Source organism: Acomys minous (genome assembly GCF_964271855.1).
Source record: "Acomys minous genome assembly, chromosome: 2".
Classification (NCBI taxonomy): Eukaryota; Metazoa; Chordata; class Mammalia; order Rodentia; family Muridae; genus Acomys; species Acomys minous.
In genome coordinates, this window is record NC_140484.1 from 129,661,438 (window position 1) to 129,686,397 (window position 24,960).

The window sequence follows — 24,960 nt, forward strand, 5'->3', positions numbered from 1 at the left end:
AATGTATCCCAAGAAGCATCCCCAGCCATCTGGCTCCCTTTCTCCTCCTCCACACCTCCATGATCCCCTCCTTCTGTCTTTGCCCCGCCCCCAGGAGGCTGCCAGCCCTGGGCCTCCAAGACCTAGCACCAAGCACCTCCTTGCTATGCCTAAGGTCCCCTGGACAGGGGCACATCCCCTCCTTACCCACCAGGAGCCCAAGTCACTGCCAAGACTGCTTAGACCCAAGTGAGCATCCCAGAGAGCAGCAGACGCCACAGCTCAGCTGCAAGAACAGCCTCCTGCACAGCCTTCGGAGAAGCAAGTTTATTCCTATTCAGGTGTCTTCTCTCCACTGAGAAGAGGCTACAGTAGTCTCAGGGCACGATGAGGTCAGGTTCATTACACGATTCGTACCTACCGAGCCCCCACATCCCATCAGAGGAGCCAAGCCAGCTAGCTTCCTCAAACGACAATGGCTTTCTTACAGACTGACTAATGTCGTCGATAAAATATGGACTCTGGACCTTAACTGGACAGGGATGCAACACAGCATCTCAGGCACTGAGGCAGGCTAGGGAGGGTGGGGGAGGGCAGGAGGGGAGGCTCTTATCTCTGATCCTGTGCTACTCTGTCTTCTGCTCTCACGCCTCAAAAACACACAGCAGGTGCAGGCACCCACATACCCTTGTCTTAGGAACCCCCTTGAGGAAACATGAGGGCAGGCAGAGGGGACACAGCACCCTTCCTGGTGCAAGGCCTTGACTTCAGCTGTGCTCTTTCTCCTATGGAGGAAGAGCTGGGTGAAGGAACTAGAAGGAGGTGCTACTGGACGGATGCAGGACCCCAAGCTGACACCACCCTGGCTCCTGAGCTGGCTGGCCTTTCCAGGAGTGGGACCACGGGGAGGCAAAGCCCAGAGTGGGCTCATCCACAGTGCTCCCAGTTAGTCAGGACACTTGACTGTAACATCTCAATAGGATGATGGATGCCTAAGGAGCCTTGGGGTCACCTTCTCTGTGCCCTTCAAGCTACAGACTGACACCCCAGAAGGTTCCTCTCCATCCTCCTTGCCCTCAGAAAGACCTGCTTCACCTTGGGCTTGCCTCCGAAGATCCCAGATGACAGAGTACTTCACCTGGGCCCTGGGCCCCACCTGACCCACTCTTGAGGTTGGCTGTGACACCCCCACAAGTGGGAATTCCCATTAGAAGACCAGTCGGTGGAAGTCACCATTGCCGCCTGCAGGGTTGCAGCCCCCTGGAGAGCCTTCATCCTCATCTTTGTCTTCATCGAAGCCCCTGCCCCAGTGTGGAGGGGCGGGAAGTGTGGAGATATAAGCTGCCCTGCTCCGGGCCTCCTTCTCCTGCTCCTGGAATGGAAGCAGACAGGAAGTAGGCTTAACGTCCGGGTCTCCTACTCACCCCGCACAACACCGCCAACATCTCTGGATCCCCCCCCAAGGACCTGGCCCCGCTGAGAAGAAAGCTGGAGGGCTTCAGGTTTCAGATTCAAACTCTACCCATTTCTCCCAAAGATAAACCAAGTCCCCTGGATGACTTGATCATACTAAATAGTGACTAGCTGACAAGTGCCGGGGCCTCAAGAAAACCCCTCCTGGCTTCCTGGCCTCCGCTGTGCAGCTCACTCACTGCCTCTCTTGAGGCATAGGTCCCATCTTCTGCTCATGAGCAAGTTCTTCCCTGATCAGCCCCTTTCAAGCCATAGCTTGGCTGGGTGGCCTGAGAAATGTAGAGGCACACCTGGTGTCCCCACGCCCTCACGTTCCTCACATGAAACGCCAACTCCAGATGCAGTTGTGGCCCTCGTGTGGCTGAGTATTTTGATACTACTAGACTCTGATAGGGGAGCCTGAGGCTATGACAAAGGACAAGGCCACTGAGCAAGTGACCGCTCTGGGAGCCCCAGGAGCATTCTGTGCCCAGTAACCCCACCACTCTCTCTTTCAGCAGCATCGGTCTGTGTTATTATTCAGTGTCCCTTGCTCTGAGGTCAAGGGTTATGTTTTTTCCAGGCATCAACATACCCCTTACTAAGTGATGAGTGAGTAGGTGGATTTAAAACTAAGGCAGACTCAAGAGGAGAACAGATCACTGTCCTACGTAGGTGGCTGTGCTGGGCCAGGTCCTCACCCAGGAGTGGCATCAGGTGCGAGAGGGTGACCCTCAGCAGAGAACTCACCTGCAGGTAGAGAACATTGTCTTTGGAAATGGCCTCCATCAGGTCCTTGTGGAGGGTAGGCTCTGCTCGGACTCGGGGAGAGCCAGACTCGGCCTCAGGCCCCTCCCTGGGCCGCTGGCGGTAGAAGAGCACATAGGCAGTGTCCTTAGGGAAAAAGGAGGTGACGTTGCTGACAGACTCGAAAGAGGAGAACGACACCCGGGTGTCATTGAACAGGTACCACTGGTTCTCGGGCTCAGGCCTGTCTGTGGATCCCAGGACGGGGGCCGGCCGGGCAGCGCCCTCACGAGCATAGCAGTAATAGTGACCACTCTCTGACGACACTCCAGAGTGCACCACCACACTACAGAGGTCATAGGCCTGGCCCTGACCCCCAGCCAGAGGTAGGCGCAGCAGGAGGGGGATGGTGACATCGTCGAGGATCTTGCGCCGCCGCATGGTACGCAGGTCAAAGGAGAAGCGCAGTAGCGTGAGGATGAGGTAGCGTGGACCCTGGCTCAGCTCCACCACCTTTTCTGCATCCTGCAAGGAGGCGCAGGACTCACAGTAGTAGCGGTTCTCAGCTGTCAGCCTCTCAGGGGACAAGAAGTAGTTGACCAAGTCCAGTACAGAGCGGGAACCCTCGGGGCCACATGCCTGCTCCCTGGGTGGGGTTGCAGCATCCCTGTGGGTCCCTAGTCCCAAGGTGTCCCCTTCCTTCTCCTTGCTGCTCTCAGCTTCCTTTTCCTTTTCATCTTCCTTCTCTTTCTCTTTCCGTTCCCCATCTTCACTCTCCTCTTCCCTTGTTCCTTCCTCCTCCCCTGCCACCTCCTCCTCCTCCTCCTTCGCGGCGTGGCCCCTCTCCACCATCTCTTCCTGCCCACTCTGTCCGCCAGGGCTTACGGCGCCCACACCTTCTATGTCCAGCCCAGCGCGGGGAGCGTCCCCTGTGATGCAGTGCTTCCTCTGCCTCTGTGCCCCTGGGGTTCTGGGAGCCAGTGCCAGCTCCTGAGCTGGCGCGTCCTCTGTGGGGAGCATCACCGAGCCCACGCGGCGATGGCGACTTCTCTCGGGAGGAGGGAAGGCCAGCGAGAGGTCTATGAAGGCTTCCTCCCGAGAGGAAACATTGAGGCACTGGAGACAGCATATCCGAGTCACAATCTTGCCTCCGAACATTTTCTCCACGGATGTTGCATTGGAGCTCGGAAGTTCTGACGGTGGGGATTGGGGGGGCAGCAAGCTGGACCGACCGCTGGACCACTTGAGCTTCTCGCAGATCCTTGTCCCAGTTTTCTCCTCTTCATGAAGCCTAGAACAAGCAGGGAGAGCAGATGTGCACACCTACCAGCAGGCTCACCCCCAGCAAGCTGCCCACCGTACTTACATATAAGAGCCTGGCAAGACAGTTCCCATCCCTGTACAGAGCGGCATACTAACATACCTCTATGTTCACACATTCACCCAGCACACACCTCCACAAAGGCGGGCCTATGGCTGTGTGAAGATCAACATGCGCACGCAGCACGGTGGACGCATGCACTCGTTGACAGCCCCTCCCAGGTGCCACATGTATTCACATCTTTGGAGACCAGTGGCACACACCTTCCTCTGCCTCTCAGAAGAACAAGGAGGTGCTTCTATTTCCAGAAAGACCCAATCCAGCTCAGAGGAATAAGCTATCACCCCAGAACGTCCTCAGGACCCACACACCTTCCTAACCCACCAGCCCTTTCTTACCGATCCAGCAGGTACTTCAGATACTCTGAACAGTCCTGCTGGGTGCCAGGGCTGAACCAGGGTGTCCAGGATGCAGAAAGGAAGTTCTCAGGAGAGATGGCAGGCCTCTAGGACAAGCAGGTGATGGGTGGGGTCAGACCATCAAGCCACAGGTGCGCCCAGCAGCAGGCAGCATGCCTGAGAGTCTAAGACTATGTTCCAAACATGCCAGCCTCCTAACCAATAACCTTCCCCTTCCAGGATGGCCCTGAGGCACACCCACCCACAAGTCCACACGGGCCATAAGCAGGGCTTCATCGTCTCGGTGAGAACTCTCTGAAAACCGATTCTGCCCTCAGAGACCACAGTCTCTCCAGCCCTTTGTGTGTCATTTTCTCTCTGCCTAGGACACCCCTCACTCTTGCCAAAATGAGTCCCCAGGGTAGAGGCCTCTTCCATGACACCTTCCCAAAGCCTTGCCCCCACTTCCATCACTAACTGTCCCTTCCTGTGTGTGCTGTCAAACCCCAGCCTGTTCTATGTTCCCTTTCAAGCACCAGATGGAGGCCTTTCCATCACAGGCTGCACACAGGACCTCCCAACATGCCTGTTGGGAGGCTTTGGGGTTCGGCAAGGACAGAGGCAATGCTCGTTTTGTTCATTCAGATTAGAGGACCAGGAAACTGAGGTGCTCACAATCAGAAGATGAGGGTGCATTAGTGCACGGGAAGGGAGGCCAGAGGGGTTCGAGGTGCACCCCTGCCGTTAGGACACTGAAAGGGCCCCGGAGGCTTTTGGCTGTCGGCTGGTGTTGGCGGGAGCATCGAGCTAAGTGTAGGCAGGTCCTGGAGACGTGAACGGTGTCAGAGCAGGGCCTGGCCTTCCTGCTCTCCCTGCCCCACCCAGGGCCCCCAGCACGCACCTGACTGTGCTCCAGGAAGGCAAAGAGCCACTGCAGCTTGGTCATCAAGGGCTGGGAGTTGTTCTCAGTCAGGCGGAGCACACAGTGTCGAAAGCTTCAAATGAAACAGGGGCCCATGGTAAGCTGAGGCCCCAGGGAGCCACCATTCCTCTATACCAGGCCGCCCAGAGCCTCTGGCATTTGCTCCGGATGAGGCCAGAGACTAGAGAGCCTGATGGCAAACAACTTGGACTGCTATGGCTGGGGTCATGAGTTCTGTGGTGGCCTTGGTATGACAACAAATGGGACTACAAGGTGACCCTTGCCATCTCTTCTAGCTTTGACACCCCATGACTCTGAGGTCTCAAACATGTCAATCTTCTAAGGTGGAGATACTGGTGTGCCAATCTCTGCTGTCACCACCAGAGGCATGACACGCACTTCACAGTAACATCCAAGGATTGTCATTCGCTCCCAACCTTGGCCCTCCAACCCATTCCTGCAGCCCCTGCTCTGGGCCCTGGCCCCAAGCCACCCAGAGCTAAGCCCCTACCTCAAACCAGGCAGGTTCTATCTGAGGAATTCCCTGACATAAGAGGACACTGCAGGGAGACTGGCCCTCAAGGATAAGTGTGACCTACTGTCCTTCACAGCAGCAGTTCAGCCCCACAGGGCTCCATCCAGAGCCACTGCACAGAATGGCAGCTTCCAGGCCCCCCCCCCCACGGCAGGTCCCAAACAAGCTTACATGCAGAGGATGAGCTGCACAAAGGACCCGTAGCATCTCAGTTTCACACGACCACACAAGCACAAGGGATTTTTCTGGCAAACCCTTTTGTTGTATTCTATAGAAGTTATAACGGTCTGGGCATTCCAGAAGTCAGAACAACACAAGGCTTACCCCTCAGCAGGCACTTCTGCAGCTCAGAGAAAACCAACTTACAGCCAGAGGCATGCCAGAACTAGTGCTGCCTTACAGAGCCCTGAGGGATTTTCAAACAAGCCACAAGGCACACCAGGAACCACAGGAGACAACTGTGTTTGCTTAGCTAAAGGAGGTGGGGCTGTAGAGGAATGGTAATTCAGAATATGGCTGCTCTGGCAAGAGATCACATTCAAAGACCTTTAGGTCTGTGTGATCCAGCTGGAATACAAATACGCCTTTAGTCCAGGAGACAGAGGTAAACAGTTCTGAGTTCAAGGCCAGAATGGTATAGAGCAAGTATCAGGTCCCGGAGTGGTGGTACACACCTTTAATCACAAACAGGGAAGGTAAAGATAGTTTATAGAAGGACAGCACTCATGTTTGAAAGTGATGTCTAATTGAGTGGCAGAAAAAGTGTCAAATCACAGAAAGATTTGACAGAACAGGATATGCCCAACTCACATGAGAAGAGAGAGGAAAGGCAAGCTACTTAAGGGGCAATTCTGAGAAGAGAGTTTCACCTGGACAGGAATAAAGAGGTGGGTTGGAGAGAGAGAGAGAGAGAGAGAGAGAGAGAGAGAGAGAGAGAGAGAGAGAGAGCGCGCTCAGGTGAAGACCGAACAAGCAAGAGAAGGAGAAGGAGCCAGGAAGTTAGAGCAGACAGCTGGAGTTAGCTTGAGGTCAAGGAGAAGATCAGGGGCCGAGAGACAGAAGTCAGGTTGGAGAAATCAGCTGGGAGAGGAGTTTGAGCTAGAACAGCTGAGTTGAACCAGCCAGCCCAGGGCTCAGAAGGACAAGAAAGGGTGAGCTGGGGCTGGAGAGATGGCTCAAAGGTTAAGGGCACTGACTGCTCCTCCAGAGGTCCTGAGTTCAATTCTCAGCAACCACCTGGTGGCTCACAACCATCTATAACGTGATCTTATGTCCTCTTCTGGCATGCAGGTGTACATGCAGGCAGAGCACCGTATACATGATAATAAATAAATAATAAATCTCAAAAAAAAAAAAAACAAAGAAAAAGAAAGAAAGGGTGAGCTTATTCAGCAGTAAGTCTCAGAGGCTGAGAACATTCTAGGCCTAGGTTAGATTGTACAGAGGCTAGAAGCTGCCAGGACTAGGCCTAGGTTAGCAGGAAGAGGCAGTGAGCCTCTGAGACAACAACTGAAATAGGCAAATAAAGTTCCTTTTCCCTGTGCTGGCTATACCTCAATACCAGCTCTAGGTTCAAAGCTTGCCTAGGCTACAAGGTAAGAGCCTGACTCAAAAGCTAAGGAGGCGATGCAGAACAGCACCTACTCAGACGCCATGAATAAGGCCTGAAGGACACTGTTCACGTAGCATGTGTTGCCCAAGTTGATTAAGCCAATCTTGCCCGTATCTGACTTGGCCATGAGCCGGGGATAGAAGCCAGCCAGTTCACTCTTCTGTGAGGTCCAGGCATCCTGCCCCAGCAGCTGCTTGATTCGGTCCTCATTGGGAATGTGGAGGTCCTGAGGGGACAGCAGATAACAGTGTCAGCTCTGAAGCCACCGCCTCCTCCAGGAAGCCCTCCTGGACTAGAACCCACTCCTCCACTCCCTCCCAAGCACACACTCAGAAAAGTCTAAAAAGGGCGTTTGCACTGCCACTGCTTACAACTCACTCCAGGGTCTCATTCTCACATGCGGGCCTTCTATGCGGTCTCTCAGGTGCCATGTCTGAAGTAGCACAATCCCCATCTCAGAGATGGAAGAACTAGGATTCAGACAGAGCAAAGAACTGTGTAGTCACATGAACAGTGAGTGACAAACACATTTGTCCTAGGCAGAGCCCAGGGGTGACTCCTGGCCACCAGCCCTAACTCCTGCCTCACCACCATGTGTAGGTGCTCAGTAAGCCTGCCTGTCTCGGTCATGTGACCTCCCTGGGCCTCAGTTTCTTCAGCTGCCAAGAGAAGACACCCTTGCTTCCTGGTCTGACACTCTGTGCTGTCAGTAGTGACCCCCGCCCCTTCTGCCTCCCAGTGTGAGACTACAGAGCCAGCTTTCAAGCTAATAATTAGTCACCCCCCAGCCCTGGTCCTACAACAGTGGTAGGAGGGTCTAAGGTATAGTCCTTTGTCACTGGCTCGGCATGCTATCCTTTGTCACACTGAGTAGTTGCATCAGGAGGCTGCCTGGCTCAGCTAATGGCATCAGAGACAACCACCTAAGCTACCGGAGCGGCTGTCAAAGTGAAGTCCTCTGCCCTAGTTAGGGTTCCCATTGCTGTAAGGAAACACCATGCCCAAAAGCAGCTTGGGGCAGGAAAGGGTTTATTCCACTTCCACTTCCACAGTGGAGTCCATCATTGGCGGAAGTCAGGACAGGCACTGCACAGGGTGGCGACCTGGAGGCAGGAGCTGGCGCAGTGGCCATGGAGGGCTGCTGCTAACTGACTTACTCCTCATGGCCTGCTCAGCCTGCTTTCTTTTTCCTTTTTTTTTTCTTTCTTTCTTTCTTTTTTGTTTGTTTGGGTTTTTTGTTGTTGTTGTTGTTGTTGTTGTTTTGGTTTTTTTTTTTTTTTGAGGCATGGTTTCTCTGGGTAGCCTTGGCTGTCCTGGACTCACTTTTGTAGACCAGGCTGGCCTCAAACTCACAGCGATCCTCTGCCTCTGCCTCCCGAGTGCTGGGATTAAAGGTGTGCGCCACCACGCCCAGCAACTGCATTCTTACAGAACCCAGGCCCTCCAGCCCAAGACTGTCTGCACCTACAATGGCTGGGCCCTCCCACATTAATCACTAATTAAGGAAATGCCCTGCCATGAGGTTGTGACACACACCTTTAATCCCAGCATTGGGAGGCCAAAAAAGGAGAAAAACGAAAAGAACAAGAAAATGCTCTACAGTGGTGCCTACAAGCAGATCGTCCTCGGTTCAGGGCCCTTCTCTCTGAGGTCTCTAGCTTGTGTGAAGCTGACATAAACCAGCCAGCACAACTGACCCTGGCCAACTTGACACACAAATACATTGCTGTTAAAGCCACACCTTTCCTTTCTTGTGACCCCCACCCCCAGGATTACACATTAATATTGACAACACGGCATAAAATGTTTTCAAACTTAAAAGTCCCACAGTCTTACAAACACTTTAAAAATTCAGTTTCATGCTGGGTGTGGTGGAGCATGCCTTTAATCCCAGCACTTGGGAGACAGAGGCAGGTGGATTGCTTCGAGTTCAAGGCCAGCCTGGTCTACAAAGTGAATCCAGGACAGCCAAGGCTACAAAGAGAAAGCCTGTCTCAAAAAACAAACAAAATAAAACAAAACAAAAATCAGTTTCAGCTGGGTGTTGTGGCGCATGCCTTTGATCCCAGTACTTGGGAGGCAGAGACAGATGTATTGCTCTGAGTTCGAGGCCAGCCTGGTCTACAAAGCAAGTCCAGGACAGCCAAGGATACATAGAGAAAACCTGTTTCAAAAAAACAAAAAACAAAAAAAAAAGGAGAAGAAGAAGTTTCTTTTAAAAATTCTGAAGTCTCTTTTTAAACAGCATCCATTAAAATCCAAAGTCAATTTACTCTGGGTTCCCATAAAATTTAAGTAAGTTAAATACTTTTTTTTTTCAAAAGGGAAGAACCAGTCACAAATCAAATCACAATCAAATCAAATCAAAACCAAACTCCCAACTGTGTAAATAACTCAATGTCCACTATCTGGGATCACTCATGACCCTCAGGGCTCCTCTTCAAGGCTCAGGGCAAGGTCTGGTTCCGCCCTCTGCAGCACAAACAGCCAGGCTCCAGCTGGCTCCACTCTGCCACTGCTGATGGTGGTGGTGGTCGTCCCAAGATACTGACATCTCCAAAATGCTGGGGTCGCTGTTCAACTGAACTGCGCTTTCATCAATAACATCTCCTGGGCGCTCTTGATGGTGCCAAACCTTGACCTCTTCAATCCTGGGCTTTCAACTTCCCCTGAGGCTGCACCTTTACCAATGGCCTCTCCTTATCTCACACTGCCAAGCATCAGCTGCTCTCCATGACCCCTTCGTGCCTTCAAAACCAGTACCACCTGGGTGACTCTTACACCACCAATCCGTTTGCTGACTGAGGAAACATTTCCCAGGAGATTTTCACCTCAACAATGCTGGTCTCTTCTTAATCACTGATCATTGCACAAAATCCTTTTTTTTTGTTTTTCAAGACAGGGTTTCTCTGTGTAGCCCTGGCTGTCCCAGACTCACTTTGTAGACCAGGCTGGCCTCGAACTCCCAGTGATCCGCCTGCCTCTGCCTCCCGAGTGCTGGGATTAAAGGCGTGCGCCACCACCGCCCGGCCATTTCACAGAATCTTAATTCAAAATAGTAAATATGCAAAGGTCCTGATAGTCCTTAAACTTCATTATCTGCGTGACTCTCAACGCTCTCTTCTGCCAAATCCCCACAGAAGAGCTCACTGTGCCCTCAACACTCAATGGCTTTCCTTGCCCAAAGTTCCAAAAGTCTTCCTGCCCATAATCCTCCCAAAAACAAAATGGTCAGGTCTGTCACAGCAATACTCCACAATCCTGGTACCAATTCCTGTCTTAGTTAGGGTCACTATTGCTGTGATGAAACACCAAGACCGTAGCAAGTTGGGGAGGAAAGGGTTTCTTTGGCTTACATTTCCACATCATAGTCCACCACTGAAGGAGGCCAGGACAGGAACTCAAACACGGCAGGAACCTGGGGGCTGGAGCTGATGCAGAGGCCATGGAGGGGTGCTGCTTCCTGGCTTGTTCCTAATGGCTTGCATCGCCTGCTTTCTCGTAGAACTAAGGACCTTAAAGCCAGGGATGACCCCACCCACAGTAGGCTGAGCCCTCCCCCATCAATCATTAATTAGGAGAATGCCCTACAGGCTTGCTGACAGTCCAGTCTTCTGAAAACATTTTCTCAATTGAGGCTCCCTCCTGCCTGATGACTATAGCTTGTGTCAAGCTGACATAAACCTAGCCCACGCAGCATCCCTCCAGTTCCTGAGTACAATGGCCTAGATTAGTCAAAGGCATCTGAGCTTCACACCAGCTTAGTGCCTTGAGTCCCCACCCCCCCACCCCCCCACACATACACACACACACATACACACACACACACACACACACACACACACACACACACTGGCTACTGCAGAGGTGCACAGGTGCTCCTGCTACCTCCTTCCCCAGGACGGTTTATCAGATATGTCAGTCATTTCTCACAGATGAAGAAAAAGGATCCACCTGTCATACCAGTCACTTAGGTAGTTACCGAAGGAATGCTTGCAAGTTTAAGACCAACCAGCCTGGGCAACTCAGATCTCCTGGACAAAGCAGAGTGACTGCCTTTCTGGTGTCCCCTGCACACCACTGACACTGCACACCACCAAACCGGACTCACCTTCCCCACCCCTGTGCCCCTGAGTCATCTGAAATGTCCCCCCTCCTGCCAGACCCTAATGTCAATGGCAAACTTCTATTCTCCACTCTACCAGGCTTTCCAGAAAGTTCCCTTCCACCCACCACCTGCCGGACATGCCTCTCACATGGCCTTCAGGAGGGTGGAGTACACAGGTTAAGGAGGGGCTCTACCCATGTGGCTACAAGGAAGGCCTCATCCCTGCTGGGTAAGGGCTTTCCAGGCACCCATATCCTGAAAGCAGCTCCCCTATGCTCTGTAAGGAAGCCTATAAACTCAGTGGCTCCCCACAGTAACGTCCACAGAACTGACTCTGGGTTTGTCACCAGGACCTTTGGAAATGGGGTAGACATAGCTTTTGTCTCTCCTGGGAAGGAATTTTTACAGCAGCAATTTCTAGATTAACTCATCTGCAGTACAAGCCTGTATTTGTGGCTTGTTTTGTGTCTACCAGACAGCCCTTGGGCATTACAAGTTTATCCATACTTTCAAAACTAATGCCTGGCCTTGAAAGCAGTACACCACCACCATCGCCACCACCATCACCGCCGCCACCACCATCACCACCACCACTACCACCATCGCCACCACCACTGCCACCATCACCACCACCACCACCACCACCATCATCACCACCACCACCGCCACCACTATCATCACCACCACCACCTCCACCACCACCGCCGCCGCCTCCGCCACCACCACCACCACCATCACCACCACCTCCACCACCACCACCACCATCACCACCACCACCACCTCCACCACCACCACCACCACCACCACCACCACCACCACCACCACCATCACCACCACCTCCGCCGCCACCACCGCCGCCGCCACCACCGCCGCCGCCACCACCGCCACCGCCACCACCGCCACCGCCACCACCACCATCACCACCACCTCCACCGCCACCACCACCACCACCACCACCACCGCCACCACCACCACCACCACCACCACCGCCACCACCACCATCAGCACCACCACCACCTCCACCATCTGAATTTCAACCGCTAAGCCTGCTGGTGGTGACACATTTCTTTTTCTTTTTCCTGGTCCAAGGTCTATATCAAGCCAGGAAAAAAAAATCCCAATATCTACTTTGGATCACATGTGGTTTGGTTTTCTACACCATACTTTTTATCAACAGAGCTTTTTTGTTGGCTTTCCGGAGCTCCACAGTGGCACTCCACAGAGACGATTAATCCAGGCTTGTTGACACCAGTACTAACCCCTCTGTGTTTGAGGTTGGCCAAGTTACTGACCCTCCTAACCGGCACCCACGGCACCCACCCTGCCTCCCTCACCATTTGGGAAGTCGGTTTCCTCCTCCTTTGGGGTCCCTGGAGATTCCCCCTTCCCCCCCTTACTCTCTTGCAAAATCAGCTCTGAACTTTAAAAGATGTCTGCTATGGCGCTGGAGAGATGACTCACTGGTTAAGAGCACTAGCTGCTCTTGGAAGGGCAGCTCCTGCTCACACAACAGGTGGTTTGCAAGCACCTGTCACTGCAGCTCCAGGGACCTGATGCTCTCTTCATATACGTATGCTGACACGCAGACACACGCACGCACACACATAAATAAATAAATAAATAAATAAATAAATAAATAAATAAATAAATAAAATAAAATAAAATAAAAGTAAACCCTTTTAAGCGATGTCTGCTATGTCTCAACACATGCCCAGATGTTTTGTAGACGTGCAGGGGGTCTGCTGTGCTGCGGGAGTGAACATCAGAGGCTCTGAAGGGGCCCTCACCCCCACATGGGTCCTCTTCTGTTTTAGCCCAGACTTCCTATAAGCACATCTGTCGCCCCAAAGGACTTCAAAAGCTTCTCCAGGAAGGCGGCTTGCTTTGCTTTGTGCCTAGGTCCCCAGACCCCAACCTCAGCTCAGCTGAGAGCAGGATACCAGCCGAGCCCTACCAGCCAGTCGTTCCTGGTCTCAACACACAGTGACAACATTGCTGGTGCCGCAGGAGCCACCAAGAGGCCCTGCTGAAGCCTGGTGAAGGAAGACAGGCCAGGGATGACTCACTAACGGCAATCCGTTAATAAGACCCTGGGGCCTTATTAAACAATAAGTAGGTGCTGTGACCCATTCATTACCCCATATGCTTACTAAAATACAAGAAAATTCAAATAAAATAGAGCAGGTGCTGTGGGTCATGTGGAGGAAGAAGTTTACAGAGCAACCAGCACACACAGAGGCCCAGAGCACACATGAGAAAAGATGTCCCCGGTGGGAGCAGTGGAGACCTCCGTGTACTTGACACACACAAAGGCCCCAGAGAGGTGACAGGAAACAGCACAGATCCAGATGATGGAGGCTGCTACCAAGCTACAGTACAGCCTCAAAGAAGGCTCACACTTGCACCTGTGCCAAAGAGGCTGCCCACTCACCTTGATGGCTTCCATGACAGGCTCGTACAGGTCTGGGAAGCCTGGGAACCGAAACACCATGCAGTGCACCAGCTCTGCCAGCTGCTCCAGGCAGCTGGTCCCAGAGTTCGAGTCCTCCTTGACCAGAGAGGCCACCATGGGGGGAATGTGAGGGAGAAGCTGCAAGAGAAAAGGCAGGTTAGTTGAAGCACCAGGCAACCCATCTGTAGCTCGGGGCTGAAAGTGGGGGCCTCTGGGGACCGAAGGCCACCTCTGGGGACTGAAGGCTACCCTTTTGACCAGTGTCCCCTCCACCAGGTGGAGCTGAGCTCTACAGAAAGCAATTTTCCTTAAAAAACAAAGCAAAACAAAACAAAACAAAACACCTATGATCTAAGACTCTCTGTCTCAGTTTCTTTATCTGCAAAGCAAGATAATTCCTGCCTCGCGGCTGAGGAGACGCCAGCTGTTCACCTCCCCACCTGCCTTAAGAGCCAAAGGCCCGAGCAGCCACAGGCTTCTCTATGGAACAGCAGATGCTCAGGCCTTACCCACTTCTGGGTGAGGCCAGCAGCACGAGCATCCATTCTGTGTGGCAGAACTTGGGGGAGGGACTGATGGCGCTGGAGACGGAACATAGGGCCTTGTACACACAGGGCAAGTGTGCTGCCCCTGAGCCACACCCCCTGGCCCAGCTAGGTTGTGTAACCTGTCAGGTTTTCAGGATGAGGTACAAAAGGTAGAGTCTGAACCGGGGCTGTCTGAGTCCAAAGCCCACTCAGCCCCCATGTTAGGGTGTCCCAGTTATTTTCAAACCCTTTAGATCAGTGGGTCTCAACCGTCCTAATGCTGTGACCCTTTAACATGGTTCCCTATAACGTGGTGACCCCAACCATAAAATTATTTTTGTTGCTACATCACCACTTTTATTTTGCTACTGTTATGAACCGTAATGTAAATATATGTGTTTCCTCAGTGGTCTTAGGTGACCCCTGTAAAATGGGTTGTACAAGACCCCACCCCCACCAAGGGGCAGAGACCCATGGGTTGGGAACCACTGCCCTGGGGTATTGCATCACAATGTCATAATGGGCAGTTGGGCTACAAGAACACGAGACAGGGAGAAGCAAACCAGGCTTCATCCATCCCCTCCCCCTCCCCCTGCCCCCACCCCCTTGGTTCCAGATTAAGGTCCCACAGTGACACTTGGTCCCCATGCCTGCTTCTGATATTTTCACAAGAAACTGGAAAGTGTGACATTACTGCCCTGTCCAGGGGCCATGAAAATGAAAGCTCCAAAATGTGGGGTTCAGCCAGGTGGAGAAGGGGTTCCTCCTCACGGGAAGCCTTGAGCACAAGTGAGGAGTGAGAAGCCTGAGCTGCAGGCCAGACCAATGCGTCCTGTGGCAACCAAGTGAAGGAGGGACAGTGGCTTGGGAGTCACACCAACTTGGCTGGACCCTTCCCTGTCCACCTCCTGCCATCGGGGATCCCCTCCCCCCTGCGTGTCCTTATCTGAAGAAGGGAGGACTGACCAGGAGGTGGCTGAGTGAGTGTTTGCACTGTTCTTGGCACGAGTCACTAGTCACTAGTCCCTTTAGAACTGTGTATGAAGCCAGGCATGGTGGTGCACGCCTTTAATCCCAGAACTTGGGAGGCAGAGGCCTTGAGTTCGAGGCCAGCCTGATCTGCAAAGTGAGTCCAGGACAGCCAAGGCTACAGAGAACCCCTGTCTCAAAAAACAAAAACAAAAACAAAAGAAAGAAAAAAGAAAGAAAACCCAAAAATAAACAAACAAACAAATAAACAAACCTTAGAACTGTGCCTGTCACCAACCCAGGTTCTGTCATTCTACAGTGTGCATACGGGAGCCACACATGCTCTGGCTTCTGTTTCCCACCTATATGACGGGGTGGACGGGGCCCCGGGCCTCCTGTGCTAAAATCCAAAGCTTTGCATCAACAGCCCCCAACTCCCCGACTCCCAGCAGAAAACCACATTAGGTCACACAGGACAGAGCAAGGGGCAGGGGCAGGGCCCTTACCAGGTGGAAGGCCTCATGAGAGTGCTGGAAAGTCAGGAGCATGTATCTGAGGACAGACAGGGCAGCCCCCCGCACGATGGGGTACAGGAGTTTGGAGAAGACCTGAAAAAGAGTTTGTGTCAGACCTGAGCTACCCCAAGGGCCAAGTGTGACCAAAGTGTACTCTGAAAGGGAACCTGAGACATGGTAGAGTGAAAACAGCAAGCTGACAGTGGGAGCAAGAACACAGAGGTGCCTCCTCGGAACTGGACAGAGCAACGGATGGTGAGTTAGGCGAGGGCTGCTGGGCAGACACATGCACTGGAACGAGTGGTCAGAGTAACAGGGCTGGAGTCTGAGGCCCAGAGATGGGCAGTGAATTAGCCCTGTCACACCATGAGCTTGACTGGAAGCCCAGTACCTTGTATCTCACACCTGCACTGCTCCCAAAGACACCAGTGGGAAAGGCCACGAGCCCAGGCTTGGACAGGGGCCACCAACCTTCTCAATTTTGGCGAGCGAAACCTCGATGAGGATGCTGAACTTCTTAACGGCAGCCAGGCCCTTCAGCAAGGCGATGATCCACTTGTCAATGTTTTTCCCCAGGGGCCAGGACACCCAGTCGATCATCCTGGTGAGGGGGAGTGACAGTGACGCAGGGACAAGGGGGGCCCAAAAGCCGGAGTAAGGGTAGCCCGGGGACTGGCCATCAAGTCCTGACTCACACCTGCACAGGGCACCTGGGTCCATGGGACAAACAAAACACTCCTGGAAAACAGAGAGGAGCCCAGCAGACACCCAGAAGCAACGGCTCACATTCCTCCAGAACCTCTCACCCACTGCACCCCACTACAGGGGAGAAGAGAACCTTCCAGGTAAGAAGCTGCACCCTGCGGCTGAAAACTGTGGCTCCACCAAGGCCCTGCTGAGGACCAGGGCAACCCACTTCTCCTCTCTGAGCCTGGATGTCATCTGGGATTGAGGCAGTGCCCGGCTCCTGAGAGCTATCACATTACCAGAGGATGGCACCTAAACCCCGCAGTATCCACCTGCACCAGGCCTGTGTGCGGGACTGCTCATGGGATGTGTGAGTGCTCAGGAAACCAGCACCACTGGAATACTGAACTGACTGTGCCATAATGAGGAAGAGCAGTGGTACTTATGAGGGTTCCCATGGCACTGTCCTACACTTCACAAGGTGGCTCGCTTTTACCTAATCCTCCACGCTTTCTTGGATGGGCCCAACGATGACCTCTTCAGACTAAGGAAATGGAAATAAAGTCACACAGGTGAGAAGCATTGGGCCAGACTGGGTCTTGGGGACACCGCCTCCTGCCTACATGCTTGCCCACTAAAGACAGGGAATCCATGCAGACCTTATGTAGATGGTGCTCTGTGCATGGTTACAGAAACAACAGCCGAGGGGGGCATGCCAGGCAGACGGGGTCTGCACAGGCAAAGGCCTTCGGGGAAAGAGTGCCGGTGGCACAGTCAGGGGTCACAAGGCAGGCAGGTTAAGCTACTTCACAGAGTGACAACATTCAAATGGGGGGGGGGAGGTTGTACACAGACTTGGGGAGTTGAAAAACACCCCAACTCTGTTAACGATCTTCTCCAGACTCATAAATCACACCAACAACTACCTGCACTGTGTGTGTGTGTGTGTGTGTGTGTGTGTGTGTGTGTTCACACACATGTGCGATCCATTGGACAGGTGGTGGTCTACTCTATCACTCCTCTGCAGCTTGATTCTCTTTGAAAGGGTCTTTGCACTGAGTTGGAAGCTGATTGGCCAGTGAGCCCCAAGGATTTGCCCATCTCTGCCTCCTGAACACTACAGTCACCCATATGCATGGCTCTACCGGGTGAAGCCAGGTTCGCAGGGCCAAGCGCTCAGGGACAACCACTGAGCCATCTCCTCAGTGCCTGTTTTTACTTTCTCATACTACCGCCCACTTCTACTTTTTATAGAAGGGGAAACTGAGGCTGAGAGTTCACTAGCATTTCCAGGGTCGCGCAGCTACTACCTTAGCCTGCCAGTATCACTGGGACAGGATTCTGTGTTACTTACATCCAACTCAAGGCCGAGCAGGGTAGGCCTGGAGGACTCACAGTAAGCAGGTACGACAGCCTGACTTCAAACCTCAAAGCCTGTATCCTCATCCAGAGTCAAGAGCTTCAGAGAGAAGGGAGAAGGGAAGAGCTTGCCCCCCACCCCCACCCCCCCCACCCCGACCCTCAGCACCCACCTGCTAATGGCCGTCAGCATCTGGGAGTCTGTCACACTGTCATCATTGCTGAGGTTCCGGACCACACCATCCATGAGCTCTAACGGGAGGTGCTGGACCACACTAGCCAAGGCGCTGGACGGCGGCTCCTCCTCTGGAATGGGGCTAGATTGAGCTCTCATGCTACTGCTGCTTAGGCTAGGCCTCTGCAGCGAGCATGTGGGGCCACATCCTGTCCCCTCAAAGGCATCAAAGTCCATTGTAAACACATCTATTCAACACCCCTCCCGGGACATAAACTCTGACAACAAGAGGAAGCACTAAGCCCCAAACGTACATGTAAAGAGAAGCCCTTCAAAGCCAAAGGCCACTCCAGATGTGACAGGGTACAATTAACGCCAAACTCTTGTGCCACTGTGCAGGAGGCAGGCCCTGGTGCACAGGCTGGCCCCGGCTCGCCCCTCCTTTCCCCTGTACAGTCCCTACCATGAGAGAAGGCACAGACCTCAGCTCAGCCAGCCACACTAGACTCTAAGGTCCACCTCTGGCAACAAGATGTCAAGACTCAGAGTCGAGGGGGCTGGAGAGATGGCTCAGTGGTTCAGAACATTTGTTGCTGTTCTTGCAAAGGACAGAGTTCTGTGCCCAGCAGCCATTATGGTGGCTCACACTCATCCTTAACTCCAGCTCCAGGGATCCATGCACTATTCTGACCTTGCCTGGCAGCAGGCACACAGGTAGTACACAAACATACACACAGGCAGAATATCTATCTGTCCGTGTGAAATGAAAATAAATCTTTTTTTTTTTTAAAGATAGATTCCAAGTTCAGGTATCGCCTGCACGTTACCCTGCTGCCAGGTGTCAGTGGCAAAAGACGGATCCTATCTGACCCAAGGACCACAGGACCCACCACTCTACCCTCCCTGACTGATTGCGTCCTCTGCTCTACGTGATGTGCTCCCTGCACTCCTCGCATCACCACAGGATGACGCCCATAGTAAACGCCCAAGGTAGATTTTCTCACTTAAAATGAGCATCGCAGTCTGCCGAGTGTGCCACCCGCCCCCAAGGCCAGCCCGAATTCCCGCCCCAGCCTGGGCTGCCCACGCACCTGTGCAGGAGATGACAGCGAACAGCTCCTTGAGGCAGGGCAGGATGGCAGCTGGCTGAGCCCGCCACAGCTGCGCCAGGAGCCCGCTCACCTGCTGGGCCTGCTCCAGGAACTCCACGGCGCCCTCCTCGCCTTCGGCTGGGCAGCGAAAGCGGCCGAGGCAACGCACCAGCTGCTGGCAGAAGAGCAAGCGGTGCGCGCCGTCCGGTACGCAGCGCGGGTGGCGCGCCAGCAACCGGGCGACCTGCGCGCAGGCGGCGGGCCCCGGGCGCTCGCACACGGTTCGCAGCACCTCGCGCCGCAGCAGCGCGAACACCTCGTCGGCCGCCGGCCCGTCCGGCAGCAGCTGCAGCCCTAGCTGAACGCAGGCCAGCGCGCGCGCCCCCGGGGGACCCGCCCCGCCCTGCAGCAGGCGCAGCACTCGGCGCGCACTGAAGAACTCGGCGAAGACTTCGGGATGGTGGCGACCCGCCACGTGCAGCAGCTGGCAGCCCACGCGGCGCGGCAGCTCGTCCGCGCCACCCACGTAGAGGCGCGCGCCGAGGGCCAGCAGCGCCAGGCACTGCTCTCTCTCCAAGGGCTGCCGCGCAGCCTCCAGCACGCGCCGCACCAGCCCTTGCTTCACACTCGCAGGGTACGACGAAGTCACCACGGCCTCCAGGATCTTGTCCATGATGGCCGCACGCTGCTGGGGACAGGGAGTAGAGACACACTCTAACCCACTGCCAGGCCCAGATCCCTGGATGCTGACACTGGCGATAGGCCTGTTTCCTTACCTGTAAAAGGGAACACGGATATCTTTATCACAAGTAGAACAGAGTGGCACCTGCCCAGCCCCTAGGAGTCCCAGACCTGGCTGCTGGATGCCTTCTTGGTTCTGTTTCTCTCAAACACTGTTAAGCACAAACACTCCTGAAATAGGTGAGTGTTGGCTCTAAGAGCTGCAGTAAGTAGTCCTGGGTAAGCCACGCCCCTGGGTAAGCCACGCCCTGGGGCGGGGCGGGGCCCCACCCAAGACCCTTTTCTCAGATCACCAACTTGTTTGCAAACTCTTCTTGGTGAGCGCTATGCCATTTGCTAGATTCATTTGCTGGTGCCACTACCAATTACGGGACAAACTTCTTTTCCCAAACGCCTAAAACACCTGTCCTAGGCAAGCCCACTCCTGGCACGCAAACGCACGCAAACATGCATACACATCCTTGTGATGTGTGTATTATCAATTGATAGGCTCTAGAATCACCTTCAAGACACCAGTGAGGGATTTCTGCCTCTGGGCGCCTTGGGGGATTGTCTTCATTGGTTTGAGATGAGACATCCACCCACCCTTCTCCGCGTTGGGCTCATCAACCGTCTAAGGAGCAAGTGACCTGAGGGCAGGTATCCATTGCACTCATCTTCCCTTGTGTGCAGCCGCCAGGTGGTTCTGCCACCTCGGCTGCCCCACCCTGAGGGGTTATACCTCAGACTGGGAGCCCACAAGAAACCCCTTCTCCCTTGGGCTGCTTTCATGTTTTACCACAGCAACTGGAAAATACTAGGCTATGCCTGGTCCCCCGCTCACAGCTGCCACCTCTTAATGCTAAGGTTGTCCCAGTGCCCTTTACTGACCCTGGGGGGTGGGGGCAGCCTGGTTCCACAGCCCTTCATCCCCAGGGCCCTGCCTGCTTCTGTAGCCTCAGCCTTGCTCCCCAGCCCCCTCTCCTTGTTTGCTGTGGTGGTCTGGATGAGACTGGCCCCCCACAGGCTCACATTTGAATCTCGGTCCCTCTAGAAAGATCTGTTTAGGAAGAAGTAAGAGGCGGGTGGCGTGTCACTGGGGGGGGGTGGGCTTTGGGGTTTCAAAAGTTAGCTTTCTCTGCCTCCTGCTTGCTGAACAAGATGTGAGCCCTCACCTCTTGCCGCCATCCTGCCTCGGCTCACCCAAGCCCAAATTAGCTGCTTCCTTTTCCGAGTTTGCCTAGTCCGTGGCGTCGTTATAGCACAGCAATAGGAAAGTAACTAAGACACTTGCGTGGCACTTCAAAAACACCCCGCCTGCCCTTCCTGCCTGCTTCAGACCAGTTACACGCTCTGAACATGCTGCCGGCTCCTCTACCGCACTTACTCGCAGCTACTTGGCTGGCACCAGCCTCCGCCTCCCCAGGACCTAGCAGTGGCCCCGGCACACAGTAGGTATGTGTTGGGTGAATGAGGTCCTTACTGCCTTGTGCTATAGGAGCTCTCCACCTGGACTGTCCTCTGGGGACCTCCACAGCGACCTATTCTGACTCCCGAGTCTCAGGCTGATTTTCATAGCTGACTTCTTCTCTTTCTCTTGACCGGATAAGAGAACGCAAGGCTATTTCTTTGCTTCTCTGCACAATCCCACTCTAGGCAAAAACCCAACACATAGTAGGCACTCTATTTACTGAGCTCACATCAACGCTTGCAGCTGGGTGAAGGAAGGTGGACATTTCCTGGACAACAGGGCAGAAAACTTGACTCAGGACCTGAGTTGTTCTGGAACCAACTACACATAGACCCTTAAAGACTAGTCTCCAGGTTGGGGGTGTGGCTCCTTAATAGAACCTACTATGTGGAATGCCATGGGTTGGAGCCACAGCAACACTTAAAGAATTAGTGAGAAGTAAAATAGCAACACCTCCCCCATGTCAGCCTGGGCCTTCTTTCTTAGGCAGTTGCTGTCCCCAACTCCTGCACTGTAGACTAGTGGGTGGGTCATGCTTTTTAACCCAGGCTGCCAAGAAAGCTCAGCACGCATGCCGCTAAGAAGACTTAATCAATGAGATTTTGGCATCATGTATAGAGGGCCAGGGCATAGGGCAGGCACAAATGGAAGTCTGGAGCCAGGGAAGGTTCTAGAAGACTATTAAAAAAAAAATCAAAGTAGAAATGGAGACCTGCACTGTGTGACCTTGAGTACGACATAAGCAAGGGCTGCTTTTCCCATTTAAAGAATGGGGGATAAATGGCATTAGATTAAACAATAGAAACCCAATGATCAAACACCTGCAAACACCTGCCGTTTTGCCTGATACTACACCAGGTGGGCTGCACCTGGCACCTGGAAACCCCGTCCATCAGTACCACCTGACGTTCCAAACCAGCCTTCCTCTGTCTTTGGCCTCTCCACAAAGCACAAGCCTTGCTACCTGCCCCACCGCCTATGCAAGCACTCAGGTCAGTTGTCGCCATGGTTACCAGTAAACCCAGTCTGCGACATCCTGGATGCATTCATGCAAAAGAGCTTGGGAGGTTTCTACTTCACCTGACTCCAACAGCCCCAGCCAGAGAAAGAGTAGGGAGTAGGGGGAGGCACATCTCCAAGGCACAGCGGAATCAGGGGCATCCCTCCCTCCCAGAAGACACTAGGTGAAGCCCAGCGGGCATGGCTTGTCCACACAGGCTGTGAGTCCAGCCAGCGGCTCTGTACCAACTGCAGCAGTCCTCCTCCCTTCCCAGAGATGGGGTCGGGGCTTCCACACAGAAGTCACCAGCCTGCCTGGGGTAAGCTCCTCCTAGCATCTTGGCTTTCTCATCAGAAAATGGAAGCTGTTCTGGGCCGGACACTCCTAAGGTTGGCCCAATGTATGAAAAATGATGGAGGCCTGGTCAGTTGTGGGTCCCTTACTGGCCATCTGTCGTGAACACACAAGTGCTGTGAGGGGAAGGAGGCTGCACAACTGCCTCTAGGAATTCCCTCCGTTCAACGGTTCCTACTCTCCTCCCCAGCTCCAGCCTCACCAACATCAGCTCCTCTTTACCTCCTGCCTGGACTAGGGCTAGGGCCCAAATGGAAGATGACTGGCCACTTACCTCTTGGCCTTGCCCCATCATGGCTGGTACCCCTCCCCAAGACCTCGCCCTCCCTGCCAGCCTAGGTGTCCAGGCACATTCTGTATGTATGCTCCAGGGTGCTCAGGAGAAGCAACACTTCTCCCCAAGGCCCTGAGCCTTCATCTGATCCTCACAGATAACCCTTGGGATTTCGGCTGTGTGCTGACAGCCCCCTGCTTCTGCCTGGGGGTGGGGGGGGGAACCTGCCTATCACCCGCTGGGGTCAGGGACTGAGCTCAGCCTTCATCACCTCCTCGGCCTCCCTTTCCCCAACTCTCTCAGCAATGCCATCAGATTAGCCTCATTTCTGAAAACTTCCCTCTTGCCTGGCTACTCAGAGCCTCAAGGCCACTAACCCCCTCGGACAAAGCCTGGCGCTGGGGGCTGTCTGTGTGTCACAACACTGTTAACGGGGCATAGCTGGGAATCTGAGAACGGTTTGGGTTTGGTTTGATTTGGTTTATTTTCCCGTTGTCCTCTCTATGGGAAGAGTTTGCCTTTTCTCTCCTGGCTAATTCTGACTCAGCCTGCGGGGCCAGCCTGCGGGCCACTCCTTGTCCCTCCAAAAAGAGAGTCTCTGAGCTTTGGCTCCAAGGCCTTCTTGGCTCCTTCACCCTCTGCAGTCTCTCGGGCTTCAGCGCTCTCGTGCTCTCTCTCTTGCACTCTCTCTCTCTCCACCTGGCTAGGGTCTGACTCTGTAGAAAGTAGATCCAATCCTGCTCGGTACACAATGCCCATGGTGGAAGTGTGCCCAAATACAGAGGCGGCCATGAAGGTGTGCCCAGCTACTGATGGAGAGACATGTGGCAGCAATGTGAGACAAAAATCAAGGATGTGACCAGAAAAGTAGCTACGAGAGACAGGGTTAACCTTGAGTACCGTCTCTGCCCCTCCTCTGCCTGGGCCTGGTCATCTGTGAGACACCCCACAGAGGCCACTAGAGTAGACTGAAGGAGCCCTTGGCCACTCCAGAAACGGTCCACACAAAGCGAGGCAGAAAAGGCTGAATGAAAACCCTGTTCCTGGTTAGCCCCCGGGTCGGCTGTTCCCAGATCTCCTCAAAGGAAAGGAGGCAGGGTCTGTCCCTGCCCTGCACTAGGGATTGGGGCGGGCCACTCATCTGCTCCCTTCCAGGGCGCTCACATTCACACCCCCACACCTTGACTCTCATGGATGACAGGGCTTCCTGGCGGCACCTTTTGTCCCTCAGGTCTCTTTTAACTTAGTGTCATAACCAAGAAAGGCCTGGGATGGCACCCTTCCCTCTAGGAGGCCTTGTCTGCCCACAAGCTGGGTCCTGGAAAGAAAGGCCTGAGGGTTTTGCTGATGGCTGTTACTGAAGAAGAATGAGAGAGACAGGAAGGGAAGGCAACGGGAACACTGTTCCCCCTCCGGGATTGGCCACACTCCCCGCCCCCCCTCTCCAGGACTGCCCCTTACTACCCTCTGCTGACCCAGCCCCCACTCCCAACAGAGAGTTTCTGGGAGGGAGGACTCCAGCTAAAGCTTTAGTTCTCCAATCTGCAAGTATTGTCAAGGACCCCAGATGCTACCGTGACCAGACAGTCTCTGGATCCTCAGTGTCTCAAACCAGGACTGCGGTTTCTCCGCAAAAAGACTGCCAGGCTTCGTGGAACTAGGCGTGTGTGCTCTCAGCACTGAGGTGGGCAGGGTCTGGACCACCTCTATACTCAGTTGACGACGATGATGGTTAAGGCTCAGAGAGGAGCAGTGAGTAGCCCAAGGTCACACAGCAAGGCCCAGAAGTACTTAGTCCTCCCACTTCCCAATCTCGTGCTTTCAGAGCCCTGAAGGTAACTATGGGGCCCTCGAAATGTCAGGGTGCAGACACTCTGCTTCCCTCTCGCTGCCACCAGCACTCACACCCAGGGCCCCCTTACCTTCTAGACTTCAGCGGGCCTTACCTCAGAGCCCACTCCAGGGCGGGGCGCTTGGGCCAGGCTGGGCAAGGCTGGGCCAGGGCAGGTCAGGGCGGGTCCTCCGCTCCCCTATGGAGGGGTCCCAGACCGCAGGGATGCTGCAGCCACTGTGATGTCCAACTCCACCCACCCCGCTCCGCACAACCCTAGATGGACCTGGTCAGTGCAACTCTGCTGCGCGGTCGCGGAGCTGCGGGACGGAGCGGGGAGGGGGAGGGGCGAGGTGCGGGAAACGGGGCGGAGCCAGAGCGGGGGCTACCCCGCGAGCTGCCAGTCGGGCTGCGTTCCCTTTAAGGCCAGCTGGCTCGAGTGCCGGCGGGGCGGGACAGGA

At 54.2% G+C, this 24,960-nt stretch overlaps 1 protein-coding gene across 3 annotated transcripts; it reads right to left on the bottom strand.

Moving 5' to 3' along the window:
• Positions 1-291: 291 nt before the first annotated feature.
• USP35 (ubiquitin specific peptidase 35) lies at positions 292-24,918 on the bottom strand. Of its 3 annotated transcripts, none has more exons than XM_084774178.1 (11): positions 24,615-24,918; positions 18,850-19,534; positions 17,757-17,889; positions 16,009-16,138; positions 15,529-15,630; positions 13,506-13,664; positions 6,999-7,192; positions 4,799-4,892; positions 3,898-4,004; positions 2,182-3,469; positions 292-1,351 (listed from the first exon to the last, which is right to left on the bottom strand). In XM_084774178.1, the coding sequence occupies exons 2-11, from the start codon at positions 19,520-19,522 to the stop codon at positions 1,187-1,189; spliced, it is 3,045 nt and encodes a 1,014-aa protein (XP_084630304.1). In that variant the 5' UTR covers positions 19,523-19,534; positions 24,615-24,918; the 3' UTR covers positions 292-1,186. The 3 variants fall into 3 exon arrangements, with proteins under 3 accessions (XP_084630304.1, XP_084630303.1, XP_084630302.1); XM_084774177.1 differs by having other exon boundaries at positions 18,850-19,537; XM_084774176.1 differs by having other exon boundaries at positions 18,850-19,625.
• Positions 24,919-24,960: the final 42 nt, after the last annotated feature.

Excerpts from the sequence above, each read along its gene's own strand:
- USP35 (XM_084774178.1), bottom strand. The coding sequence starts at position 19,522 with ATGGACAAGATCCTGGAGGCCGTGGTGACTTCGTCGTACCCTGCGAGT. Across the intron at positions 15,631-16,008 it reads CGCTCGCCAAAATTGAGAAG|GTCTTCTCCAAACTCCTGTA; the intron begins GTTGGTGGCCCC and ends ACTCTTTTTCAG. Across the intron at positions 1,352-2,181 it reads ACAATGTTCTCTACCTGCAG|GAGCAGGAGAAGGAGGCCCG; the intron begins GTGAGTTCTCTG and ends CTTCCATTCCAG.